General features: G+C 38.8%; 1 protein-coding gene across 3 annotated transcripts in view; it reads left to right on the top strand.

The window, feature by feature from the left end:
* SLC45A4 (solute carrier family 45 member 4) overlaps window positions 1–18883 on the top strand; it is a 62869-nt gene that overhangs the window by 14006 nt on the left and 29980 nt on the right. For 2 of the 3 annotated variants that reach the window (XM_069005560.1, XM_069005561.1), the window contains one exon: window positions 11973–12590. In XM_069005560.1, coding sequence (XP_068861661.1) covers window positions 12347–12590 — 244 coding nt within the window. In that variant the 5' untranslated portion in view covers window positions 11973–12346. Of the gene's footprint in view, window positions 1–2193; window positions 2235–11972; window positions 12591–18883 lie in introns of those variants that run through there. The other variant, XM_069005562.1, reaches the window with a different exon arrangement.

Raw genomic sequence — 18883 nt, 5'->3', positions numbered from 1 at the left:
TTAGAGAAATACCTGTGATATTATCTGACCACAAATTCATTCTGCCTCTGAGAATGATCTGGAAAGGTGCTCTAGCTGGTATGCAATTAGCCTTGTATAAAGAAACAACCACTAGATTAGCTTTGTTTTCTAAACAATCAGTTATGCTTGTATAGGCTGAACCTCTCACTGCCCTGTTCTTTTTGTCAGCAGCCCTGTATCTATAGAATGACTCAAGTGAAATCACTTTGAATCTTACAGCTAAATTAACATTGGCTATGACTTGTTGACTTTAAATATGTTTTTAATGCAAAGAAACTCTCCCCTTCCTAAAAGAAGCCTGCCTAGTCCTGTAGACATTATTGTAACAATGTTTAGTTCTTATGGATATTCAAGAAAAGCTGCTTTACCATGTGAAAGTTTAATTCACTGAGGATGTTTTAGGTAATCCAGCTGTTATCTGATAGTAACCTCCAACAGAAAATGCTTTTGGGAGACTAGATGCCTTTCAAACAGCATTTGCTTGTTGTTTTGGGTGGGTTGGTTTTGGTTTTGGGTTTTTTTGGCAGGAAGTGGGAATAACAGCTCACAAGGGCAACCAGTGTTCAAGGTATTTAAATGTACATTAGCATCTCTACTGCCTTTACAGCCTGCTTGTGGTAGTCCCAGCTGGCTTGTGACAAATAGTTATAGTGCAGCTGCTAAAACCATTGATTCCTCTTAACCCCTCTGCTCTGGAAACTTGTCTCTGTGGGGACTTAAAGGGGTGAAAGACCTATGCTCTGGATAATAAGAAGATGCTTAGAGTTCTGTGGATGAGCTCCACCCCCATCTCACAGTGCAGCTTTGTCCCTTGGGTTATATGTTGAGTTTTCCTTGGAGGATGGCAGCTGTGTATTTTGCAAGAAGCATACAGGAAAAGCTGATGGACTGACAGAGCATGACTGAATTGTCTGACTGTGAGAGGGCTAAATCTAGACTGGGAGATGTTTGCTTTCAAATATTTTCACCTGCAAGTAGTTCTATAGTGTTTGCACTGGTGTGACAGCAGGGCACAAACACTTCTCTGGTGCAGAAGTGCTGCAGGTCTCATCCCATAGTGGTCCAGCTGTCTGCTGTTGAAGTGGCATGGATGCTGGAGCTTGTGCATCCTCTAAGAGGAGAATAGCTGACAGTCATTCCCAAATTAGGTAAAAATGCCAAATTCTGGCAAGCCTTTGCCAAGTATTTTGTAGTTCTACAGAGTCACAAATGGAAGAAGTTTGTGTCCTCTAAATATTGCCCTGCTAGCCGGTCTTCATGTATCAAGTCTAACTGCCAAGCACTTGTAGTCTCTTATTATTATAGTGTACATGTCAGTAAATATCTTATCCTGCCAGTTCTAACAGGGTTAGAGCTTGGCAAAACACATTCTAAAATAGCATTTGTTCACTGTCCAAAATCAAAATGTCCTGATAAAGCTGCTCTTAAATGTGGCCATCAGCTTTCTATGGGGCTGCTTATAAACTAGCTGTCTAAAGCATATTATTTGCACTAAAATTGTCTAAAATGGATGGTTTGTAACTTGGCCAAAACATTGTCTGTTTATTACCTGTATTTCTGTCTCCTATAAGGTGTTAACTCTTATGTGGTGTGTGTTCCCTACTTTGTTAGAAGTACTGGTTGTGGAGGTTCTTACAGTATTGATCCTAAATACTGTAGATAAGGTCTGAAATCAGTGTGGTGATGCAACCTATAAGTGCTGATTTATCCATATTATTGATCAAACAGTAATTCTCTGATTTTCTTAAGGTTTAATAATTATTCGGGTTAAGAGGGGATTCTTAATTTTGTTTCTCTAATACCTTCCTTAAAATATACAAGCTATGTATCACTGCTAGGTCAGTTCAAATGTTTGTTTAAATAATTGAGGAACTAAATCAAATAGCTCTACTTCATGGCAGTGTGCATAAACACGTCTGTCACACTGGTATTTGGGACAGCCTAAAAAACTGGAGCAGGGATCTGCTCAAGTGCTCCAGCAATACTTTTTATGGAGTATGCTTTCTCAGTGCTTGTTTGTAATTATTTGTATCGCTAAAGGGAGGCACTAGAGATGTTTACCGAAGGTGCTGCACCCTAAACCTGCCATTGCCTCTATTAGCACCACCTCATGCATCGCAGGTGTGGGGCCAGAGGGGTGAAAAGCAGCTCTTTTACCACACCCTTTTGCAGCACGGATTTAGGAGGAGGTGGGAGTCTTTGAGTGCCAGGAAGTAAGTAATAAATAAATGTTATCTCTAAACACCTTTATTCCTTTCTTTCAGTACTGTAGTGATGAGTTCCATTTAATACTTCATCAGGGGATGTTAAAGTATTTTCCTTGGCTCGGATGGAGGGAAGCTCGGCGAAGCTTGGGTGGGGAAGGGAAGGAATCTCTCTCCTTTGTGCTGACATGAGACAATTTCCAGCAATCATGATGAGTTGGTGTGGGCTCAAACTGCAAGTTAGGCTGTAAATGCTGGCTTTTTTACCAAGCAGTCACGGTGATGAGGTTCCCCTTTGATCCGTGAGTCCACTCAAACAAGGCAAAATGAGAACACTTAGTGCAAGATGATATAACCAGTTATATATACTTGTTTACAAACCCTTTGGAGAATCTGAAATGTGAGAAACCCTCTTCTGAGATGCCTTGGTTTTTCTCTGAGGGAGTAATTATTTCCTCAGGGTTAGTAAAACCTGGTCAAAAACCTGACTTCTCTGTCTTTGTTGGAGGGTGAACAAAATTCTAGGGATATTTTCAAAAGCTTCCTTTAACAGAGTTTTCTGAGATTGAATGATGGTAATGTGTTTAGGGACTGGTAATTGGAGATAATTCCAATGAATTAGACTTTGCAGACGTTAATGATATGCTAGAGGAAGTCGGCTTATGAAGATCTATGCTGTGCTCTTTTTTGTCTTGATCTATTGAGTAGCTTCTGTAATTGTCTAATACATATTCTGGCAGTATTTGGGTTTCTTAAGCATTTGCAGCCTGAAGAAACCAGGCTGTGAATTTTCAGGCAGTGAATATGATTAGTTTAAATGCCAGTACATGAAAATAATGTGCTTTTCATAGTAGGTACAGTAGCCTCTGCAAGAAATATCTAACTTTGTAAATACAGACTAAGTAATCAGTCCTGGCTTGACTATTAGTATGGATGAATATTCATGCAAAACTCTAGTCTCAACCTATTACAGAAAGTATTTCTCATTCTGGAGAGTAACTTGAAAAGGTTGCTCTGGTGTATTTCTTTTTCCCCACTGCAATCAGAAGAACAGCCTTGGTGAAAGAACTTGAAGGAAAAGAAAATGCTACTGGCAACGATGCCCTGATAGGATTATTCTTGCACCAGCAGCCCCACTGGGTTAGACATTGCTCTTCCTTCTGAAGGAAGGTGGGATTGGTGCAGTTAATCCACTTGGTTATGTATTAAGATGTTTGCTGATGATAGCCTTAATTTTGTTTTCCTCTGTTCTGCTTCACAGAGACAGAGGGAATGAATCCACTTAACTCTGATGGGAGATAACATTCATGTTCAACATGGTTTGAAAACTTGAGGATCTTTTAGTAGGACCATTCCAAGCTGGACCATACTTTTAGCTCAGGCCAGACTGAAGTTTGTGCCTATCTGACCAAATCAGTGGGTTTTCTTAGTGAAAGTCATTACTTGCAACAATGTCAGCCCATAACAGCATATTTGCACACTGGCCCAAGTGATCTCTGTCCCCATGACTTATGAGTTTTGTGCTTTTGTGGTGACTTGGTTGTAAGTATTTGGTTTTGAGAGCTGTTAGTGCTTCCTGTCTTGCCCTTTACCTAATTCTGGGTGTAGAACCTACTAATTGGAGATCCAGCCATCACAAATCAGGCATGCCTATGCCTTTGCTTTGCTGTGAAACTGCTTCTTAGTGCCTGTTTTTTTCCCAGCATCCCTGGTCCCAGCTGTTATGTTTTCCATTAGCTCTAAAGGCTTCTCTACTGCTGTTTATGCACATATCCCCTTAGCTGTTTACTTGTTTAATGTATCTGTATTAATAAACATGAAGGTAATGCGAGTATATATGACTTTTTTACTTATCAGTAAATCAAAACACAAGTTAAATCAGATAATGCCACCTCTCCAGTTTAACAAAATGAAGTATTTCCTACTAAAAACAGTAGCAACTGTGATTTAACAATGTAATCTGATCTAATATTAGTAACAGGCTGTGCCTTTAGGGAGCAGTATAATATCCAATCCACTGAATAAAGTCTGTCTCACATTAAATTCTGGATCCCTCTTAAAAAGATGGCTTCCCAGAATTGTTTCAGTAATTGCATAAAGACCCATGATTTCCTATGTATTTTTCCCAGTAATGAATAGAGAAGTGATGTTGGCCCCCAAAATACAAAGAATGATGAAATAGTGCTGTCTTACAAAGCTGCTCTCCCTAATGTCACAAGCACCTTCACCTCTCCACCTTACCTCTAGAGCTTTCTATTTCTCTTCATGTGTCTGGGCAGGAAAAATCCCATCAGGAGAGTTTGTCATGCCCAGATTGCCATCTGTGACTGCATCATGCCATCTTCCAGCAGGAGCCAAGATCTTACTCTCGGTCATTTTCTGAGTAAGCTCCAAGGGGGTGGAAAGAGGGCCCCAAGGAAGCTAAGGGGGTTCTAGTCAGGGCCGTGCTTTATGGAAAAAAGGAAGCAGGAAGCTCTATGGAAGATTTAGCATTGGCAGGGCTGGAGTTTGTAAGCCTGTGTATGTCAGGCTTTAATAATTTCTGGAATTTTGTATACATACTGAGGAAAGAGTGCAACAAGTCTTAATTAACCCTTCCAAAATCAAGCTGTTCACACCCTTCCTTTTATGTTTTGCATTGTGGTTTGGATATTTATTTGTTGGGGGAGTAGAGGATGTCAGATGTTCAGCATTAAGAGTAGAAAAGCTGCCAGCATCATCTGCTTCTCTTAGATGAATTTATATTTCAAACATTGTGTTCTGTCTTAAACAGCAAGGCAGAGGTTGTAAAAGACATCAACTGACTTACAATGTGTGAAGAGTCCTGAGGGCAGGCAAAAGTTTGTGTTGGAAGAAGTGGGAAAAATGCTGTTTCTCCGTGTGAGGTGGATTGCTCCATATTGTTTTAATTCACAATGTGCTGCAGAATGACTTACCCCTGCCCAGACCTTGCTTCTGTGGCCTAAATTGTGTGGTAGCTTCAAAAGCAGGTCATGATGCAAAAGCATTGTGCTGTTTCCAGTCACTCTTTTCTCTTTCGTTCTCCTTTTTTTTTTTTTTTTTTTTTTGTTTTTTTATCTTGGTGTCCAAGATGAACTTGCTAAGAATCTGACCTGCAGTCAGTGTTAGTCATAGGGTTGTTTAGGCATGGTGTCCTTTAGAAGAAGCTGGTCCATGCTGTTGTGCTTCAATGCCTCTGATGACCTGAATGATGAATTAGATGTTGGGACATGTCAAATGTGGTTCTTTATTGCACCCAGTTAGCCTTAACCTTTTTCCTTCGGCAGGGTTTTAGTGATTCACAACAGGCCAGTCCAGTGTAATGTAAGACTGTTTCAAAATGAGAGGTTGACTTTCAGGATCTGGAGGTAATACAGCTCATGTATAGGAATGCTGTTAAGTAATACATGGTATAATTGATTTTTAAAAAAGTTATAGTCTTCCCCCTCTGATAGGGTTAATACAGTTCTGTTTTTAGAAAGTAGTAGCTAAAAAGCTTTCAGTGTTTGCATTTAGCTGTCAGAAGTCTTGATGGGAATTCAAACAATTGCCTGCTTATAATTGCTGCCCTTTTGGACCAAAGGCCTTATGACTCACCTATACAGAAAGTCACAGGGTTTGTCTACACCTTTATGATGGAACGACTTAATCAGATCACAGAAGGATACAGCCGATCCTCCTAACTTCGAGTAGGGTAGTTGAGCACATTTATCCAGCTGGGCCAAAACCTCCAGGTATGTGTTCTAGATGCTTTTCTTCCTAGTGGAGTGACGGAACACTTGAGTATTGACATGGGCCAAAAAATCATCCCTTGTGGCCAGTTCTGTTACTATAAACAGCTGCTAATAATTAGCAACAGAGCCGCAAAACAACCAGGGAGAAAATAGCTGCCTGTTGGCCAAGCAAGTGGTGTTCTGCCTTGCATCTGGCAAGTACAAGGAAAGTACATGAGAGCTTTCCCAGCATGCCTGAGGATCCTTCTGCCTTCTGCACAGCAGGTGTCTGGAGCTGGGCAGATGAGTTTGCTTTTTGACCTTGCAGCCGCAGGGATCCACCGATGGCTCCTTTCTTCTGTGAGCTGCAATTTCACACTGGCTTTGGGAATTGCTCCCCAAAGGGACACTTCCAGCCGCTCCTGTGCCTCCCTGTTACAATGGTATGGATCCATGCAGCCAACCTGATTTTATAAAGGATTTCTTTAGCTGCTTGGACATGTTTTTGTCAGCTTAGTTTTTCAGCCTGGATCAGTTACCGTGTCTGGTTCGCTGCTGTGCTGCTGGTGTGGCTGTGCAGGAAGCAGTGGGGGTAAGGAACCAGGGGCAAAGAAAAGGAAAAACAGACTGGTGCCCTTAGAGGAAGTACTTGCTTATACCAGCTTAAAGTGATTGAGAAACCTAGAGTGTAAGCAGTGTAATAAACTGGTAATGCATTTTATGTGATATTTCTTTACAAAATCAGTTGCCTGATCTTACAGAGTAATGTTTAATGTATTTTGAGAATGGGCAAGGCTTTGTAAGGTGGTGTAGCCACGCTTGCAGAGGGGTTGAAGGTCAGTCTTGCCTTTTAAGAACTGCTCTTTCACAGCAGCATTCTCTTTGTTGGTGTGGTGGAACACAGAGCATTTGAACTCAAAACACCAGCAATTATGCTTGGACAAAAGCCATTTTACTCTTGAAAAGGCACAAGCCCAAACGATGTGTCCTTTCACAAGCCAGTCAGATGCCGAAGCAGAACCCATTGTCCACTTCAAATTGAATTGTGGAAGGAATAATAAGTGATGTTTGTCTGCAATATGGCGGTAGAAGTGCTCAGCCAAACATTTATTTAGCCCGAGGATAAGACAGATAAACTCAGGATGCCTTTATTTCTAATGCTAATATTAAAGCTAAGCTTACATCAGTCTAGATAACTTTTCAAGATAGGCCAGATTACTTGAAAACCTGAGCATAAACCAATTTGGCAGAAAAGTATTTGACAAATAAATTGAATGACTGGGCACTTATAGTCTTGTCAGCCTGACATGATTCACAGGTGAAAGTGTGGTTGCTAGCATGGATGTCTGTGGGATGCATTCACTGAAGCATTGGAGGAGGGTAAGTTGTAAGGCTCTGGGAGGAACAAAAACCTTCTCCCATTAGACTGGCAGCTTCTGCAGTCTTACACTTTTTTCCCAAGTAAACATTTGAATATTTCATGAAAAAGTACACTTAGTTGGGCTTGTTTTTGTTATTTGGGGCTTTTTTGATGTGTTGAGCAGCATGGATCACTGACAGGTCCTAATGCAGTGATGACAACTGTGACCAGAATCATTAAAGCCTATTTAAATTCTGTAATAATTGATTAATTGATTCCTAGCTATTTTCCCTTCCAAAGATCATGGTAAACAATGAAAAGACATTGTATGCAATCATGGCTCAACGTGTCTCTTCATCCTTCCTTTCAGCATCAAGAAGTTAAAATTCATTTAAACCGTAGAATCTTTGAGTTAGGGTATTTCCTACATAATTAGAAAATAATTCCTGTGAGCAAAACTGAATGCAGCTCTTCATGCTCTGAGACAACTTTGGTCAGTCTGTACCCTTGCATATAAAAGAAAGTCATGATAATGTAAGAGGCAGATCTTGAAGACAGGCAACAGCTGTATAAATGACTGGAAGTTAATGCAATAAACTTCAAAGAAGATGAGATAAGGAGTAGTTTGCCTCTGTTCAGTTCTCTCCTTTTTTTCCTTAGATATTCAGGAGTGCTTGGACAGGACTCTTTCCATCTTTTTCAGTTTGTTCATTCCAGTTTTTCATAGGCTGTGCTTATTTTTCTCATTGTCTTGGGTTTTTATAACTTGTGCATACCAACTCTTCTGAGACTGATTCTTACACCAATAAATGCCTGAGGGAGTGCCCAATGGCTTTATAGGAAGAAAACCTTCCAAAAGATTTGAAATCTTCTCATGGTATTCAGTTGGGTCCATTTAACTGTTTTCTACTTGCCAAGCTTTATTACAGCTCAAAAAACTACATGTGTGATTACCTGAAACGTGTTGTGTACTTCACAGCTTACAGTCATATGCTTTGGCACTGGTTCAGAAATTCTAGTTACTTGTCAAGCAGTGCATTCCTATTCCTTGTTAGCAAGAGAGGTCTGGAAACATGCATCAAAAATAGTTCACTCTTCAAAGATTTGGTCAGGATCACTCATTTATTTTAACTCATTTATTTTAAATGAGTTAACCCCATTTATTTTGGTGTTGATGGGTGTACTACTAGTCTGCTGACCTCCAGATGGTGGCATCACAAATGCAGGAACACTGCTTGTCAAACCCCCAAGTCCTGAACTTAAAAACATGTTGAGATGTGTGATAGAAGTCATTTGCCTGAGGCATCATGTTGTATAATTGTGTAGCATGAGCTCTTTGTGCATCTTAAGCATCATAGTGCTCACTAGGGAAAAGAAAACCACAGAATTTCATGGGCTACAGATATGACCTATATAACACTTCCTCTTCTTTGTCAAACCCTGAGGAAAGGCAGTTATTTTCCTTTGGTTCTCTAATGGTTCACAGGCTCTGTCTGTGAACAGTACCTATTTGAGGCACAGGATTATTGTCTTGTCAAGCCTGTAACATGTTTTGTGTTTGACACAGTTATATTATGCCTCAGTGGAAGGTAGGTAGTAAAAGTATAACAGGTAAGACTGCAAGCAATTTGAGAAGCTTTATAAATTTTTGCTTACAGATTAGTTTTTGGAATATATTATCTGTCTGTTTTGTTGAAATATTAATTATTGCTTTATAGGTTTTTGTCATTGCTAAAACATGGCCAAAGGTCAAAGTAAAACAAGTGCAATTAAACTTAAGAATGAGTGTCATCAGTCCCCTCCTCCCATAAACACTTGGCAAGATCAGAAATATTTCTGTATCTAAAGTTTTCTTCACACCCAACCTGTGTACAGTGCCCAACAGGAATCTCTTCCCATGGATGAAATTCTTCATTCTACTGCTTTATTTGTTGTTAGTTATGAAAATGCCCTTGAAAACCAGCCATGAAAAACAATTTGTGCTGGATGCAGACATCAGAGAATTCAGCATTGGTATTTTAATCCAGCTTCTCTTCAGGTGCCATTTACTTTGGAGTTCTTCGCTGCATAAAAGCCTGTTATATTTACTTCCATCAGGTAAATGAATTTGTCTCGCTCTTTGAATGCCACTATTCAAACTTGCCAAATTCAAAATGAACTTGGAAAAAGCAGTAGCAGAATACATATCAGTCTAAAATGAATATGAACACAACTGAGCAGGGCTTGGGAAAGAACTGAAGACCTTTCTGAGAGGCTCTTGTTATTCTCTGGCTTTTTGTATTAGACGTACACTTGGAGTCAGATGAAAGTGCTACAGGAAGTCTAGCGTTATGCTTACCACAAAATTGACATAATGGAACAGTAATTCTTAGTTCTTCTAGATAAAACCTGTCCATTGTGCCTCTTGCTATTGCACTTGAACACTGTAACTGCTTTTTCTGGCACGTTTAAAATATGCTGTTCTTATCTATGTCAATTACAGCTTCAAAGTCTACCTCCATCTACCACCCATTATTCCTGGCTCTTAAATTATCTGATCATTCCCCATCATCTTCCACTTCAGAAATAACTTTTTCAGTCATCCCTTAAGAGCCTTGCTCAAATGGGCTAAATCTCAGATATCCTCTTTTGTCCTGCCTCTTTATCCTTTCCCGGGACTAATGCTCCTGGCTTGGTGTCATCCTCCTTGGCATGTGCAGGCTGCCCCAGTGCATCACAGAATATTCTGGAGTGATGAACTGCCTTCCTCTCAGTGCCTCACCCTAGAACTGCATATGGAAGGAGGTGTTTAGGGAAGGGGAATTAAATCCTTCACAGGAGAGGAAATCAGGCATGAGAAAACAGCAGAGACTTTAAAGCCAGTTTGTGCAGGAGAGTAGTCCATGACCCTTAGTCTATAATACAACATACATGTTCTGCTGATTTTTTGAATAAGCGCTAATGTGTATACTTTTAAATTCTACTGAATGTCATGTTGCCTGAGTCTGCCAGCAGTTAAACATTTTATGACTAGCTCGCAATTAAAATAATTGCTCCTACTCCGGAACATGTATTTTGTAGGCTTTACTCACTCAAAACTTGTGTTATGTAAAGTGGATATGATTTTTTTAATACACAGAGTACTTTACATTTATGATAAACTACTTACATCTTAATTTCTGTGAATTCTGAGTAGGTAGAGAAATGCTTTCTCGAGTGCTTTTTGTTCTGAGCTATTTAATGCTTATAGAAAAAACTTGAACTTAACTTGGTTTATGGAACTAGTTCAGTAAGTTATTTTAACTTTCTCATGGGATTTAAATGTTTGTCCAGCTGAAAATAAAATTTTAGCATTAGTTTGTTGTTGGGGTGATCAAATATGAGAATTCCAGTAATCTTGGGGAGCCTGGAAGCACTAAAAACCCAGACCAAAAAAGATGCTTTGGAATGAAAGAATGCAGTATATGCAATAAACAGTCCAAAGGAGGGTGTCAGCAGGAGGGAGTGCTCAAGATGGTGTTCTTGTGATGCACTTTCAGTAGAACAGTGTCTCAGGTCACACTGAAACAGAGCTGCTCTTGTGATGTGCTTTAAACACCAAACATGTCATCTGTTTCCTAAGGCTCAGTTTTAGGCTCACCACTTAACGATCTGGTTTGTGCTCAAGCCCACTAAGAGTTTTTGTTGCCACAACTGAAGGGACAGGGAATTGCAGCATGGGGACTTCTACTGAGGCCAGCTTTGCTGCCAAAGCCAGCATTTCATGGAAGCATATCCCGGAGGGGTTTTGTCCTGGGGTCACAGCTCAGTCACCCTGTGTGCAAAGATGTAAATATGCATCCTTCTAATACAAACATTATGTAGTCTGACTTTTTATAAGAGGCTTTGTTTTCTTCCTCTAAGTGCTTAAACACATTTTGATTGGCGTGGTGCAGTATTTGTATATATGCTTAGATTTTTGTCTATGGCACAAAGGAGGGGAAGATACAGAAGAAGCTTGTCTTACCTGGTTAGAATGTATTTTAATAAATTTAACGTGGAAGATATTGTACCATTCTGCTTTCACAAATTTCAGCAGCCTCACAGGATGTGGGAGTAAGATGCTCTGGTCTTGTGTGCAGAAAGAAGATGAATTCATATGCTGTGTATATCTTCATTAAAGTTTAAATATTAATCCTTAGTTATATTCATCATGGCTTATTTTGCTCATACTTGCTTGAGAAATATCTTCAGTATAAAATGGTATGATAGTTACTGCAAAGTAACTTGCAACTTCCAAGAGTCTAAATGAAGATGTCTGTGTGACCATGGTAATTGATGAATCATCTTCCTGGCATAGAACTGGAATATCCTATGCTGTTTCTGAAATGCAACCTGTTTTACATTTCCTGGAATCATAGTCTTGTGCTTGGTGTTCTAAGGATCTTGGGCAAGTACCCTGATATTCTTCTGTGGCTTTGTGTAGGACCGCAAACCAGAGGAACTGGAGTACAGTAAAGCATCATTTAAATACAAGGCACAACTGCTTTTCAATGGAAAGTTCAGAGGTAGGAGGGAACAAGGCATAAAGGACCCTACGCTAGGCAAAGGACAATGGAAAGCATGAAGCAGGAAATAGGTTATATGGTTGAGGGGGGGGACACAATATCCTGAAAAATCCTATTGAAATTTTTAAATGCTTGCTTTTTGTTGCAGATTAATCAGCCACTCGATGGGGATTAACAGTGGAGCACCTCTTTGTGTCGCCTTTCCACCTCTCTGTAGCACAAATAACAACTTCAGCACTTCTTCAATAATAATTATGGAACTGGTATTAACTGAATGGCAATTATGGATTTTTAACTCTAACTCACAGTAAACCAGCAAGCCATATGTTGAAATTCCTACCAAATAGCTTTTCATTCTTAATGTCTCATATCTATACAAGAAGTTGCAAGATACCTGTTTGTACAAGAGGAATATAAGCATTACTTGCCTGAGGAACAGAAGCTGAAAGAGAAGACACCCTAACTTGTTCGTGGAGTTATGGTAGTATTATTTATATAGATATAACAAATATATATATTTTTATGGTAATGAAAATGGCTCCTCAGAATGCTGACTCAGAATCTATGCAAGTTCAAGATCTACCTGTGGCACAGCTTCAGAAACCAGAAAACAAGGAGAATGAAAGTAGGGAGGAGACCATTAGTGAAGGATCCATAGACCGAATACCAATACGCCTGTGGGTGATGCATGGTGCAGTAATGTTTGGCAGGGAATTTTGTTATGCCATGGAGACAGCTTTGGTAACACCTGTATTGTTACAAATTGGTAAGTAATTCTCATTTCTGTGAGTCAAAGCTTTCTATATATTTTTGCATTGATTGAAGCCAGGCAAAGAGGGAAGATGCATCTGCCAACTGAAAGTACACGAGGTAAAAAGGATTTTGGTTTTTTTGCTTATTGTCTGTAGCACAGATTCAACTATGTGATCATGTTTAAGTATGCATTCATCTTCTGTCTAATATTGCTTCCTTTGTAAAAAATGCAACCTGATTTAATTATAAAATTCTCTCCTACAAGGTAAGTGTCCTAGAAACTAGAAACAGTATTAGGCTGTAAAGGATTACAGTGAAGCATTTTTTTAATTTATGGAGAAATGCTTCAGGTTACAGTACTTTAGAATATCTAAACAGATAAATTGTTTTTTCCAGCGAACTATTGCATTCATTTCTAACCACTAGAGAGTCTTGTTTTGTGTGATTAATCTGCAGTTTAAAGCACATGAATACACATGAATAAACCATGATATCAGTCGCCTTAGATGATAATGGGGGCAGTGATGGGGTTTAGAATAGGGGTAGTCAGTGTTAAATTTCATGGTGAGCATTGTCATTAGGTTTCATATAAACTGTTTACAGTATTAAGAGTATCTGGTATTACCTTTATCAAATACAGAAACTTGTGTTGTCAGTCAGATATCAAAAAACATAACATGACACTGAATGGAAATGCCAGACTGAGTGGGGAATAAACCAACCATGTGTGTGCGGTGTGTAATTGTTTATATATTTTGTATATTATATGTTTGCTTTGGCTTACCTGTGCAGGTGTGCCTTACAGCTTGCTCAGCTGTGGCCAAACAGAAGCACTCAACCAACTAAAAAAATAATGTTCAGTGAATACTATTTACAATGTTGTTTAAAAATTCCCAGGTTAGCATCTTGACTGAAACATCTGGGGGTTTTTTGTTTGTTTGATATGAGGAAAAAGCATCTTAGATTCAGCTTGTGAGCATGTGATGTACAAGTCCTTTCATGCAGTCTTCCTGCAGTTAAAGTGTGTTTTCCTATTAAATTGCTAGTTGGTTTGAGTAAATGGAGTGAATAATCAGTGCAGTTAGTGCCATGGGAGATAATGATGAGTTAAGCCTCAATGTTTTCCTGAAAATTTTAATTTTCAGAGCTCATCAGATGGTCTTCATGGATCTATTGTTCACATAGTTAAAACAGATTCTAAAAAGTTTCAAAAAAGAGCTTTTCTGATCAACCTAAATAAATTTGCTAAATAAAACACATGCAACTTCATCTAGGAATGCTTGTAACGTTCCTAACTTGTTCTGAGGTTGTGTCTTTTGCATAAGTTGAGATTTAGAAACTTCAGTCCCTTGTACTGGCTGCATTGATTCAATAACTGCCTACCATAAACTCAAGAACTTGCATCCTGCTTTGCATGGAGCAGATCACTGGTTTTGTAAGTGACCTGTAGGTTTTTGTTTGCTTTGTTTGTGCTGCCACTTGGATGATTAAAATGTATGGCTGGCTAAACTGACTTTACCTTACCATAGGGTAAGGTCAGACAGTATAAATAAACCATCCTCTTAATTACTGACCAGTCTCCAGTTTACATTTCTTTTGTGAGCTTTTCTAGCTGTTTCCTCCAGATAATTGAGAAATATCTCTTCCCTTCCTTCCCTAACCCCGGTGATCAAAAAAACATCGTGATTTGGGGGAAGGGAAGAAGAGGGCTCCCACTTCTAGAAAAGCTGCAAATCGACAAAATGATGCCAAAGTCTGTGGGGATGCAGTAATGATGTTCCCTGCCACAGAGATAAGAAATGGAGGTAGCAGTTACAAATGCCAGTGCTTTGGCAGCTAATTGAAATCTTTCTGCTTGGCTCCTGTGCCCACAGCATGGCTAAAAACAGTGTTGGATTCACTGAAGGGTTAAGTTATTCACGGGTGACTTATCTGGCCTCTTTGTTAATTACCTCTTACATGGTTCTGTTTACCTTTATCAACCTCAACATCTGTCTGCCTCAGCATGAGCTATATTTATTCCTCACTGGAGGGGGTTGCAATATAGCTGTCGAACTGCTGTAATATTCCCTTTGCTTCTCGTTTTGGTAGAAGCAAAGATCAGTTTCTGTGAGATTAAATTGGCTTGAGAAACTATATTTGAGAATTGGCACCTGGGGAAGTGTAGTGACTCAACCAATTTTGCTTATAATACACTGAAGAACAAGAAGCCTTTTGGGTACCCAAAAAAAGATGACTCTTCACAGAGTGTGTTGAATATTAACAATTAAACTTTACAGTGTATGCTTGTGCTTTACTGTACCTGGGAAAACTTTGGTCACTGAAATAATCTGAGATTCTTATCAGATACCACCATGAAAACCTTAGGCACATCAGTATGGTGTTACACACTTAATGCTTGCAAGTATTTGACTTTTTTTGCAGTTTGAGTACCCTGGATCAGAGGTGTAGTTATGATTTGGCAGATGAATGAGCTGTCCTGCTTGTTCTGTAACCCACAAGATTTTACCAGCTGAAGGAGATGGTCACTTGGATGGTCCCTTTCCAGTTCAGTGGTGGTTGAACTCATTGTGTTTAAATTTCCTGAAGTTCTGAAATCTTAAAAAAAAAAAAAAAAAGAACTGAAAGTATCAGCGAAAGCTGCTTGAATCAATGGATACTGGGAATTGGAATGGTGCTGAAGCACCTGAGTTACTGTACCCCTACTGAAATAAGTTCTGACTTCTGACTTAAATCTTTAATCTGACTTTAATCTGACTTTTGTCTTTATTGCTATAATTGATGTTATATTGCTGTGTCAGAAATGCAGCTACAAATCTCTAACAGCCTTGTAGTCATAACTGGGCTTTAGTAGCCTAGCAACAACTACAAGCCAAATATATATGGTTTTTTTTAATTCCAGCTTGCTCTTTGGTTTCTTAGTATCTGCAGCTTGAGAATTCAAAATGAAGCAGTGAACTTGAGAAGAATTCAAATGATGTAAAAAAATGCCAAATATGAGAATTCTGGTCTGAGTCCAGATTAAATTGTATTAGTTGATGCTTGCAGAAGTTAGAATCTCTAAAAATCTCCATTAACCTTTTTGAGACCTGTTCAATAAGCAGTTTCTACCAGTGTTAAATTTTACCAGAAAATAAGCTTTCAGCACCTTTAGAACTTGAGTTTTACTTCTTCATGAGTCCAAGGGTGAGTGATTCGTATTATCCTTGAGTATTAACACTGCTGTTTGCTTCCCCTGCACATAAACTACAAATTCCATAGGAGCAGGATGAGACCTTCATCTTCTGAAATGTCTGGTACTTAATGTTGCTTATCTGTGAGAAGGAATTAAAATCCCTGCTATTGTTTATAAATGACAGTGTATTTTCTTCCACCATTAAACTTAGCTTTTAAAGAATTAATTCTCTAAAATTACTTCCAGTTCATAAGTTCATGGAAGATTTGGACATGTGATAAAATTCTTTTGCACAGGATTTTGCTTGAATAAAAGTAAAAGGAGGAGAAACCAAAGACTGGTATGGTGTAAACTTGCAGAAACTGGTTTTTGAAGAAACTTGTTCAGTGAAATCACAATACATGACTTCTGTTAATAACACTTTAAACCATTAATAAATACATAACTTGGTAATTTCAGATTATTTCTATTTTAATTCAGACAAAATTTTGGTTTTAATGCAAGCTGTAAATCCATTTTAGTTCTTCTGAAAGGTGGGATCTGTGTGCCTGTTTGATTAGGACTATGGAAGGAAAAAAAAGAAATCTGTATTTTGTGACTTGGGGGGGCTGCTGCTTTCAGCATGAAAAACTCACTGTCTGACTAATGAGTAGTGGTAGTTGTAAACATGAAATTTCACATTTTATATTTAATATGATAAAAGCTTTGTCAAGCCTTTACTGTTGCTTCAAAGGCTCTTTCAATGCTATTGAGTGTTTTATGAATAGTTAATAGGCACAGAAGTGACTGTCAGTGCCAGAGCTGTTCCTCATTCCCCTGCATAAATTAAATATATTACACTAGTGTTCTTAAAAAAAAAATCTGTGTACATTTACATAGTTTCATAAGAAAACTTAAGGAAAATTAGTTTACATATGCTGCTTACCGTTATAATGCCACTTAAATTTAGGGATGTTTGTCTGGTGTGGTACAGGAGTAGCTGTGTTTTTTCTGCATTTCATATGTAGGTGCCTCTCTGTGATTGCATCACTTTGTTTTACTGCAAGAGTTAATGGATTCTCAATGTAGTAAACATTGGCTAGTCTAGCATTAAATATTGAAGTTGGTCATTTTAAGCTTAACCCTGAACACTGGTATTGTTTTTAGGCAATAACACTGAAGAATAGAATTTCTGGAAACTGAGTATTTCACTGCTAATTATTAGATTTTACTAAAAAGAAAGGCTGAGCTATGCAGAGCAGAATACTGTAGATTATTTTTGTTTGTAAAAGAAATTATTTCTTTCATTAGGTCCTTCTACATCAGCAAAACGCTGTAGTTGCTCGTGTCTCATATGTAGGAAAGCTGTTCAGGGGTTTGGGCTATTTTACAGCTAAACAGCTACAGTTATTTTACAGCTAAAATATTTAGATATAATATCTCAGAAAAGAAATAATTATCTAACATTCAAAATTCATCCAGCCTAAAGCTTAGCAGACTGTGCTTAAAGGGTCTTGAAATCTAGTTCATGTGAAATTGCTGGTATGGAAAAAGTGTGTTAAGCAATAATTCAAATTGCTGATTCTGAGAAATCTCTGTGGTAGCTGAGAATTCATTATGCTGAAGAGATTCAATATTCCAGAGTGAACTCTTTTAGTGTGCAGTCGTGACTCTCTCCATTGAAATGTAGTGTCGATACCTGCCTGAGAAGAATGCTTGTAGGTAAAGGGAGATTATGGAGATGTATTTAGAAACCAAGCATGAAATGTTACAGAAGAATTGACTTCCAGGTCTGTTTCTTCAAAGGCATTAAGGTATCAATTGCTGACTCAATTCAGTGTGGAAGCAGATAGCCTTCCTAAGGCTAAGCCTGAGATCAAAGGAAATCTAAAAACCTGAAAGATCTCCTGGGAAAGAAGGGAGCAAAGGGTTGTGGATGGGCTGTTAGAGGCTATAATTCAAGTGAAAAAGAGCTGAGTGGCTGGCAAGCCTCTTGCAGATGGAGGAAGCTCTTCAACACAAAGCAGCACTGAATCTATTTCAGTTTAGCTCGAGTAGTTGAGTTAATTCCTCATCTCTGCCAGAGGTTACATTAAGGTTATGTATTTTTAACTGCTTGTATGCAAAGCTCCATCTTCCATTTCAGCTGTGGCCTACCTTACCTTTTCTTACCAGGAAGAAACTGGGTTGCTATAACCTGTCCTTTGACTCCCAGAGTTAAATTCCTGTTCAATCCAGCTGCATCCGTTTTCCCAGGCATGGCTGCATTTGATGCTGAGACTGAATTGCAGGCTCTGAATTTCTCTTTGGAAGAATTAATCGCTTGAGAGCTGACCTGTCCCAAGAGAGGACTGTAACACAGCTAACCTAAAGGCAAGAATTGAATATACAGTGGATCCAGAAAACCTGGAATAATAAACAATTAAATCCTTTTTTCAGCCTTGTTAGCTGTAGTCTGTAAGATCACGTAAAGTTTGTATTCACATCTCATGTGGTGGAATGTGTAAGACTGCAAATATTGTGCCTGAGGCACATGTTAATTGCTCTATAAAACCTCCCCACCCATCTTTTTTTACTTATTGACTAATTTTATGCTCACTAAGGGGTTGTGTAAGACTAATTTTACTGTACTTTTTTTTTTTAAGTAACAAGCAAGTCAGGCTTTCATATCATGTATTGCTCTTACATAAAATATCGTTTGTCCTCGAAGCAATAGCAGTGCAGATTTTGAATACAGATAGCCCTTAGTGGAAGGCTGGATTAAAGATACATTTAAAACCCTTTTAAAAGAAAGATGCTATGGAACTGTTAAGATTTTTAATCCTGGGGGCAGTTAGGAGCATGTACTTTATTTTCATATCAAGGCAAGTGGTTTGGCAGTTGTGCAATAGCCGTTCCTTATAGCTTTTTTTCTATCAATGTTCTGTTTTTCTTCAACTAACACTGAATCTGGCCTTCAGAGGCACCACTGATAGCACATGGCAGATTTTCAGCTGGATAATGTGAGGATTCCTGCTGGCTCTAGGGTCCTACAGACCCTGTGAGTTTGGATGAAAAGCCTTGCAATGAGAGGGGAAGCTGAGTGCAAATGGCTTCAGAGGCTTCTCCCATAGCATGAAATATGTTTCTTATTATTTACCAGTAGGTAATTT

The sequence above is a fragment of the Aphelocoma coerulescens genome, chromosome 2 (genome assembly GCF_041296385.1).
Source record: "Aphelocoma coerulescens isolate FSJ_1873_10779 chromosome 2, UR_Acoe_1.0, whole genome shotgun sequence".
Lineage (NCBI taxonomy): Eukaryota > Metazoa > Chordata > Aves > Passeriformes > Corvidae > Aphelocoma > Aphelocoma coerulescens.
This window is presented reverse-complemented; position numbering and strand designations above follow the sequence as displayed.